The sequence below is a fragment of the Microtus ochrogaster genome, chromosome 21 (assembly GCF_000317375.1).
Source record: "Microtus ochrogaster isolate Prairie Vole_2 chromosome 21, MicOch1.0, whole genome shotgun sequence".
NCBI classification, from domain to species: Eukaryota; Metazoa; Chordata; class Mammalia; order Rodentia; family Cricetidae; genus Microtus; species Microtus ochrogaster.
Genome location: NC_022022.1, coordinates 45,452,628 through 45,462,765, shown reverse-complemented (window position 1 = coordinate 45,462,765; position 10,138 = coordinate 45,452,628). Strand labels below are relative to the sequence as shown.

At 43.4% G+C, this 10,138-nt stretch overlaps 1 protein-coding gene across 1 annotated transcript in view; it reads right to left on the bottom strand.

The window, feature by feature from the left end:
* Positions 1-8,018: 8,018 nt before the first annotated feature.
* Positions 8,019-10,138, bottom strand: part of Tyw3 (tRNA-yW synthesizing protein 3 homolog) — a 15,396-nt gene continuing 13,276 nt past the window's right edge. Inside the window, exon 6 of the mRNA XM_005357493.3 lies at positions 8,019-8,458. Within this exon, the coding sequence (XP_005357550.1) occupies positions 8,245-8,458 (214 nt within the window). The 3' untranslated portion in view covers positions 8,019-8,244. The remainder of the gene's footprint in view (positions 8,459-10,138) is intronic.

Genomic DNA, 10,138 nt, shown 5'->3' with positions numbered 1-10,138 from the left:
TCTCACAACGCAGCACAGTCTTTAGAAGGAAGTCATCTAAAACACTGCCACTGACCAAAGGCCATCTTGCTGGGTTTGCAACAAATAAAGCTATTAAATATTAGTGTGGTTTACAGAAGGAACACAATTTAAAAAAAAAGCTTTAAAAAACCTGATTCTAACTATGGCAAAATGAAACTGTATTATGCACAGACATACAAGCTTCATAGAAAGCCGTTTATGAGATAAACACTTACTGTGAGCCAAGAGATTCAGTGATTGTAAATGAAAAACAGGAAGGAGCAAAAATAAGAACGAACAAAATGCAGGTTTGTAATACAGGCTGAAAATGAAAATTACCCAACAAAGTGTGATGTAATTAATTTCAGAAAATTATATACTGATGAATACTAACATATAAAAAAAACCCACTTTCATATATATGCTTTGAATCAAGCTAAGAGTTTAATTTGGAAGCCTTTCTGGAGGAAAAACATGAATGTCCCAGTGTGTTCATTGCTACCAGAGTAATTATCTACAAAGAATACTCCATGATGACAAACTTCATTACTCAATAACACTGGTAAACATTAAAATATTTAAAGAATAATGCTGTGCATCATGATTTATTCTATTTAAATGTCACAATCACAGCAGCCTTTTATGCCTGTATTTCATTGAATTGCTAGGAATTGATGTGCTACTTGTGCAAGCTGATATTATAGTCATATGACCTAATTAAACATCGGGATTCATATTTTAAATATATAATTACCAGAGTCATCATTTTAAAAAACGTAATTACCACTTTCTACATTAATAGCAGAAATTGGTATTCAGTGTCAACAGGCTATGGAAAGTTCCTGGATAATGTTTGTCTTTTCTGTAAAGAAACAATGAAAATAATTTTGGTGTGGAAACCCATTTTAAATATTATTTTCATAGAGCAGATTGCTCTGCCTTTAAATGCTGAGAATTCCCGCTTTCAGAACCTTCCAGAATTTTCTGATGTCATTTGCTGTCATTTGTAATTCATTCATTTTTTTGTTGGTAGAAGCACATTTTCACTCTGAGAGTTTGGGAAATCCACACACAACATCAGCAAGATGTCTAAGTGATGCAACATTCTCCCGTTATTTCAAAATAGAGCCGCTTCATAGATTCGGGGGCTTTGGGGAAGATTTCATTTCTGAATTGCAGAATCAATCATCACGACCTCTTCGTGATTTCAATATTGCAAATCCCTTCTGATTAGCCCTCTTTAAGCGGGAGATGAACTGGCTTCGGGATTGTTCGGCCCTGTTGGAAGCCCTGTCTCAGAGAACAGCAGATGAGGTAATTAAATTGCATCGTGTGTTTCCCATAGAAAGAAGGCGTGGTTTGAGGGCTGATGTGGACGATCAAGTCATTTCTATATTTAGACTGCTCACGTCAGCAGGGCAGCAGGCCACGGACCAACAACTGAGGGTCCGGATCATATGTAGCTTTTTAATTTTAAAAATACGGAAAGATAAAAAAAATACAGTAACTGAAAAATGGCCGATGAAATGTTCCCCCATTTAAAGAGCTATTCTCCATCCCTGGAGTGAAAGAACTCCCCATTTTCCCATTCAGAGGATTGATTGACTCAGACTGCAATCCAGAACCGTCTGGGGAAGCAGTTAAGCTTGGGATCCAATAAGGAGCCAGACCAGAAAGCAAGCCCTTCAAGTTCATGGAGGGGCGCCTGCCAAATTCCTCCTTAGTTTGTAAGTGAAAATACAAATGTGATATTTAACAAAAACGCTCCTTTGTCTTTTAAATGGAACGTGTAAACGAGAGATTACGCGGCTAAGCCAGATCTTATTTGAGCTCCATCTGGCACATAATAGCAGTAGCGAGGAGGTGAGCCATTGGCCGGTTCTCAGCATTGGATCACACTGGTATTTACAGGAAGGACGATAGCTCTAACCAGGCTCCGCTCTGGTTTCTCTTCACGGATTCCCACTTTTATAGTCAGACCACAAGGTTGCCCCACATTCTCGCTGTGTTATACTTGAAATTATCAACGCTGCACTCAGTTGAAAAGGGTACCATTTTACCCTTTAGAGTCACAGAGAGAAAGCAGTGTCCCTTGACACCAAGAGATGACACATTCTCGGGAGGGGCTGGGACGATGCTCAGTTGACAGGGGGCTGCATGTGCGGCCATGAAGTCCCGAGTTCAATTTCTAAAAACAAATAAAAGACCAGATGCAGTGGCGTGCACCTCACAGTTCCAGCCTTGGGGAAATGCAGACAAGAGGTTCCTGGGGTTCACTGGCTGGCCAGCCCATTCTGACTGGTGAAAAAACCTGCCTCACAACCCAGGGTGGATGGGTCCTGAGGATCAGCACCTGGGGCTCACTCTCTCCTGCTCTCTTCGATGCACAGGCTACGTGGACCCGTGGACCCATGAACAGCACCCCCCCCCCAAACACACTTAATGAACAGGTGTGCACTGTTTAGATGGGATTATTAAATGTAGATATTGAAGGTTTTTTTTTTTTTTGTTTGCCGAGCGTGAAGCAACATAATGAGCATAGATAGACAGACTCTTATGAAAACTTTAGAATCGTTGGAGAAAACAATTTAAGGTGAAAATCTATAGTCCTGATGAATTTGACTATAATTATCCACTCATCCCAGGACAGCTGGAGATTTAATTCACATATATCGAGAGATCAATTTCTCTAGAGGCCTACACACACACACACACACACACACACACACACACACACAGAGGAGAGAGAGTCATCTTTTGAAATTATACAAATGGATTCTGATTATGAATTTGTTAGCTTACATACCCAACAAATGAAATATACTTACAGTATGAAGATGAACAGAACAATTATATATATACTAATACATATAATATATTTTAGATGTAGAATATATTGTATGTGTATATACATATGTATATGTGTGTATACACACATATATCTTTATCTATACATATATATATATATATATATATATATATATATATATATATATATCAGACTAAAAGTTTGAAGCTGCTGTTGTTCTGATGATGTTTACTTCTTTTTGTGTGGTAATCTCAGTGTTGTCCTTCAACAACAAGGCTAAAATATCCCCAGTAAGTAGCTTTTTGGTATAAAAAAATACCAAATGACTAAAATATCATTAAGTGATTTCATTATTTAAAAATATCGATAGAAGTTAGCTTTCCAATGCGCTTTAAAAATAAACCGTTAGCATATTCGAGGATTATAAAGAAAGCTCAGCCAGGCTCTGCACGTCATGGGTGACTCGGGCAGCAATGTGTCCTACTCTGCCACCTGGTGGCCAAGGTGGGCAATTAGACGGATCCACATCCACCCCCTTCTTGCTCCTCTCTCTTTTGTAAACTGGTTAACTAAGCTTCCTGCTGCTGTGATTCCTGATGCTGTGGAAGCCTTTGACAGTTCATGAAAATGACCCATTCCAAAGCAACAGGACAGACAAGACAGGTGGCTTTAGGAACCTACTCCTTTTTTTTTTTCTTTTTTTGTTTTTGGAGTCAGGGTTTCTCTGTGCAGGCCTTACTGGAACTCACTCTTTAGACCAGGCTGACCTGTGTGAGAGATCTGCCTGCCTTTGTCTCCTGAGTACTGGGATTAAAGGCCATCACCACTGGGCAGAAATCCATTGTTAAGATAAGGAAATTCAAAACAATTCTTTTATCTTTACGTGCTGTGTCTGAAGACGTGTAACGGTTTATTTTAGTCTAGTTGTACATTGGAAGAGAAGCAGGGGTTTAGTCGTGGAAAACTGAGGAACAAAGGACCAGTAAGGACTTCTATGCACAACACTTGGGGCTTCAATGGGAACTTCTCACTGCCTTCCTAGAGAAGAAAGCAGCCCATGACATTCCTGTCAGCAATCTTGAAGGTGACGTGCACTGCAAAACCTAACCTCGGATAATGATCATTTGCTAATAATTACCATGCACGATGAACAATTTCATAATTATATGCAAAAATAACTCACTGTCATAAATGCAGAAAACCTCTAGGCACAAATGTCAAATGGGCTGCAAACTCACAAGCTGAGCCTGGAGTTTCTTCTTGTGAAAGGTAAGAAGACCCGTGAAACACACAAGGGACAACCGGGAGACTCCCATGGGCTACACCTCGGACAATGTAAACATTAACACAGATGGTAACAGCAACGACACTTACATCATTGAACAGAACAACCTACTTGACAAACGTGTGTGTGTGTGTGTGTGTGTGTGTGTGCACGCGCGCGTGCGTGGGTGCATGGGTATGCGTTCCTGAGCATGTACACACATGCTCACGGACAAAGTAGAACCCCAACTAATAAAAAGAAATAAGAAAGCAAACATAATGATTGATTTGAATATGATTGTGAGTGGATGGTGAATTGGGTCAGTGAGACTTTGATAAAAAAAAAAAGGGGGGGTATATTCATAGATTCCAAATTATAAAAGCTCAAACGAATTTCCTTTTTTATAGCATTTATTCTCTCATCATACGTGAGAACTCTGTCTACACCCTGTCCCTGGCTCCCCCCACTCCCTTTCACCTCCACGACTTTTTACTTACTTATCACTGTTTCATGTGTGCAGCTGCTGAGTCTCTGTAGTGCCGCTCACACGCACATGTGTTTAGAAATGGCTGCTCGGGGCTGGGTAGCCTCCCAGGGGCCTCTTTTCTAGAGGGAACTGAGTCTCCCTCTCTCAGGAACCACTGATTACTGTAGCCATTAATTTAGAGGGAGCCTTGTGAGATTTCCCCATCCAGGCTGGTGTCATTGTTCGGGGACCATGCTATTGAGATTTCATGGGTACGGCTCCCCTGTCACATAGAAGACACTGTCTCATAGCAGCTAACCTCATCCCTGGGCTTTTATAATCTAGAAGACACCATCTCCCACTAGTCACCCTGGTCCACTGGCTCTTACAATCTTCCTACCCTCTCTTCTGTGATATTCACATTTCTTATGAGTTACAAGAGGAAAAAGTATAGATAGGATTGAGAAACTGAACCAACACTGCATTAGCCAAGTTGTTTAAAGAAAGGAAATACAGTTAGCTATCACATTGGTAGGCTGTGTTTAGGAAGCACAGTTGGCCATCACATTGGTAGGCTCTATTTCTGTGAATTTGCCAACCTAAGTCAAAAATACGTTGAAAAAGTTGCATCTATTCTGACTGCAGGGACCTTTCCTTGTTATTATTTTCTAAGCATTCTCAGGGCATAAAGCGTTATAAGACATCACAGTATGTTTTAACACTTATGGGAAGATATGCATGGGACATATGAAAATACATTGCTGTTTTATATAGAAGCCAGAGCACCCACTAGTTTGGGTATCCAAAGGCATTCCTGATCATATTCCCCACAGATATTGAGAGATGACTGCATATATTGACATATGTAAGAGTTAAAAAAGGTTGGGCTTTATTTCTATGGTCAGAACTGCGAAACAATCCAGATTTCTCTCAGCTGAAGTATGGATCAAGAGATTGTGGTACATTTACACAATGGAGTACTACTCAGCTGTTAAAAATAATGACATCTGGAAACTTGTGGGCAAATGGATGGAAGTACGAAAAAATCATCCTGAGTGAGGTAACCCAGACCCAAAAGGACAGACATGGCATGTACTCACTCAGAAGTGGATATTATCTGTAAAGGATAACCATGCTACAATTCACAGACCCAGAGAGGCTAGGTAACAAGGAGTTCCAAGCACCTCCCTGAGGGAGGAAGGACCGTTTGGCTCCTAGTTTACAGTGACAGCATTCTGTGATGAGGTCTGGCAGAGTTCATGACAGCAGGCTTTGCAGCTGCAGCTGCTCTCATCCCAGGACCCAGTGCAGAGGGCTAGGGCAGGAACCAGGCCTGACTGTAATCTATACTTCCCCCTCCTTTTCAGTGGTCATCTCTTCCAGCACGGCTCCAGTACCTAAAGATGCATGTCTTCCTCAGTGCCTGGGTGGCCAAGGACCAAGGGTTCGAACACATGAGCCTATGCAGGAGATTGCACATTCAGTTGATGACAAATGAGGCCTAAACTATGCATCTTAAAGTGACCTTGTACCTTGTCAAATGAGCTCATGACTTTAATGTTATTTATTATATTATATTATTCAGCTTCTCCGATCTTACAAATAGTAAACTAAATGATACATAACATTTATCAAAACAAAGTATTTGCTGAAAACCAACCATTATCAAGCGCAGGAGACACAAAACGACAGAAATGGTGCTTCCTCCCTCTACCAATCCACACTAGCAGGGCAGTGCTGGGCTATGTTTGTAACTCACAATCACTGACATACTGATTGATTTGTGTAGTTGAGAGTCTAAGCAAAATGTGCCTTCATAAAGACGGGGGCGATGTGGGGAACAGGAAGGAGGAGGAGGTGATGCAGGGCAGGAAGAAGGAGGTGGAGGTGATGTTGGGGACCGGAAGAAGATGGAGGTGATGTGGACAACAGGAAGTACAGAATGCATTCTGAAGTGGCTTTGGCAGGCTTCTCTAGAGCCTGGCCCAGGGTCCTGGCTAGCTAAAGGAGCTCTTGATTTGGTGTTCTTAATCCTTGAGACAGACTTTCTGTACTGTGCTTGTTGGAGCCCAGTATGTAAACCAGGCTAACTTTGAACTTGAAGTGATCCTCCTGCTGTGGCTGATGCTGGTGTGTTTCAGCTGTGCTCAGTCACACTCAGCTGTCTTTGGTGATGCGGCTAAGGAGGCCAGGAGGGGAGGGGAGTATGTCCTTTCCTGACTGAAGAGTGCCAGCTATTCATGGAGGGGGCTCTGTCATCTCCTACCAGATACATAGTAGCTGCTCAATAAATACTTAAGGGGAAGATGAGTTAATGAAACATTGTAATTGTTTCATACATATATATATATAAATGCAAAGTCAAACACTTTGTCATTGAGAGGTTTTACTTTTCTTTTGCAAGGCTTGTAAGTAGTGTAGAGGAAACAGTTTTTTGTGGGGTAAAAGAGAAAGTCGTTTCTTGTGATGTATAGACTGTGAAAAGTTTATGATAACAAAATCAAAAGGCATTCTGGAAATGTGTTTGCAGAGAGGGAAAGGACTCCTGGCGTGGTCTCTGACAGACCTTCTATACATCGTCTAGAGTCTTTGTCAATTTGGTGAGATTCAGAATCACCCAGGAGACAAGCCTCTGGTGTCCTTGAGGTTTTAGAGAGGTTTAAATGGGGAGGGAGGATCCACCCTGATGTGGTGGCTCCATCCCATGGGCTGATGTCTAAGACTGCATAACGAGGATGGAATCAAGCATCTGTGTCCCTCTCTCCCCGAGCTTCCCGACTACGGGTACAGACGCAGCGCGGCACCTCAAACTCATGCTGCTAAACCTGGAGATGCCCCCTGCTCCCACGATGCTCCCACTGTGGTGCCATCGATGTCGTCTTTCTGACTGGTGCATCTGAAACTGGGTATGACGTCACCTGCACTTCCAGTGAGCACAGATGGCAATGCTGCAGTGGACTGCTACAGACCAATGGTCTCACACTTTCAATCCGGCCCGGACAGCACTGAAGTGTGAACGTAGCAGGAGCTACAGTTTCCATTGCGCAGAACTGCAAACCTAGAAAATGGATTAGGACCTCTGACGTCAGAACTCAAGCTGGCAGAGCACATGTGTTCTTTTTTTCTGGGGATGTCTGCATCTTGGTGATCGTTCCCAGGCAAGCTTAGGGAAGCTACATTCCAGTGTTGCCCGGGCTGCCAGGAGCAAGCTCTGGTGATGAGGGGCTCAGCTATTTCCCTGAACAAAATGCCAAGGAGAACATTGGTCGCTTTTATTCACAAAACCGAGTGGGGAGGAAACACATGTCCGTGGTAAGAGATGCAAACTCGGACCTTCCCCTTAAAAAAAGCAGCGGGTTGGGGTGAGGTTGTTCCTATGGCTCCTACTCAAAAGTTCATGATGCTGAGGCTGCCTCAGAAGAAAACTGATCTTTTCCTACTTCACACAAACAGAAACTGGAACCAAAAAGACAGGCATCAAAAGTTGTAAGTTTATTTTGCAGAGTGACTGCTAATATGCTTAAGAAACGTGTTCAGAGAGCAAAGACATACAAAGCTACTTTGAAAACCCATTTACACTTGGGAGCTTCTCTGAAACAGAGAGGAATGAACTCTTGTACCCAAAGGGCTGACACACTCAGCAAACACAGCACTCTTGTAAAGAGCATCTTTATAATGTGTGTTGGACACGGCCAGAGCCAGATCTTAGTCCCCCTCCGAGGAGAACACAGCACTGATTCCCAGGCTGTCGCCACCTTCCAGCTCCTTCTCTTTGTCTTCAGGGACAGATGGGTCATGTGCTTTTTCTCGGTTCCTTTTACTCTTACGAGTACAAAGTGGGTTATTTTTCTCTTTGATCTCAGAATGTGAGTTGGAAATGGTTTTTCTTTCCATAGCATGTTGTAGACAGTTATAAAACCTGTAAGGAATTAAATATAAATATATGGTTACATATACTGACCAGCATTCAAAAAGTGAGTGACTGAAACACACCTAGGCTTGATGTAGTTTTTAAGCTTGACAATGTCATGGTTTAGCCTGATAAATTATAAAGTCAATCACCTCCAAGTTGGCCTTCATCACTGTGAACTCTGTTCTCACTCTTATGAATGCTACTCACAGACACCCGTTTCTAGCCCAGGGCTTGTTCCCATCTCTGCATCAGCATGCCTCCCTCCTCATGGTCAGCTCCTTCCATGCAGGGATCTCCTCCTAAACCCCACCCAGGGCTGGGCCAGAGCTTCCCTTCACCACACTTCTGGCTGCATACCACTTTCTCTAGGGAATAACAGCACCTCATTTTGGAAACCCAGTGATTCCAAGGCCCATCTTGGGCGTTCACCATTCCTTGGGGACAATTACAGTTACTGGTCAGAATGCCCAGCTGTACTGTTACAAAAGCTGAGGGTCTACCTTGGGCTCCTCTCTCAACTGCACTGCCTAGCAGGCCTGCACACTGCAGTGCTTTCTGAAAGAACACATAAGTACATATTCATCCTCATCCAGTTCACGGCCGTCATGACAATATCAGCACACTGCTGATTCCTAGAGTCCTACTGTGGTCAGCACTGGGAGGGGTAAACTGTGAAGTTCTCATCTGTGTGGAGTGGAGCTGGGGGCTGTAGCGGACAGAAGGATGGCCAGAAAAACATTTTGCCAACCCTTTACTCACTCAGTCACTAACGGTGTTGAAATCACCTGCTAGTTAAAGTAAATACCCATAAAAACCTAAACAAGAACTCAAACAAATAGGGAAGCATCACCAGACCGAATTTGGCAATGATGGCTTTCTTGGGTTTAATACCGAAAACAGACAACAACAGAAACCAGACTTCTAAGAAGCTGAAACTCTCTGTGTAAAGACACTGCTGCCAGGGAGTCAAATATTAGGGACTAAACCTGATGGATTCATGGGGCGAGGGAGCAAAGATCACGTCACCCTCTTCCCCACCACTTTTGTTCCCCCTACTCTCTGCATCCATCTCTCCCTTCTGCGTCAGCCAGAAAACTCTACAGTCCACACCACGTGTGGACTCAGGGTGAAAACACAAACAAATCTCCCACAACAGGGAAACAAAATCAGATCCATAAACACAATGGGGTGTGGCCTATCTGGAAAAGAAAAGCGACTGAGGCACCCACAGTACCACAGCGTCCTGAAGGTTAGTAGTCAGGGCTGTAGCCGTGGCGGTCCTCTTGCAAAGCACGCATAAGGCCTAGGTCGATACCAGGTACTGCGACAAACAAAACCACTACCGCACGAGAGTACCACACGAGAGTACACCAAGACAGGAGCTACACACAGGACAGACTGTGTGATCAAGCGGCTGGAGTAGCCACGCTCACACACACACACACACACACACACACACACACACACACACACACACACACACACACACGGGAGTGCTGGGAGCAGCTGCAGGATGGAGAGAGGCCGGAGCTCAGTGTCTGCTCAGGACGATGAAAGCTCTGGAGATGGATGGGTGATGGCTCCTAATGCGGACGTACACAATGCCATTGGTCAGAACGGCTCCTAATGCGGACGTACACAATGCCATTGGTCGGAACGGCTCCTAATGCAGACGTACACAATGCC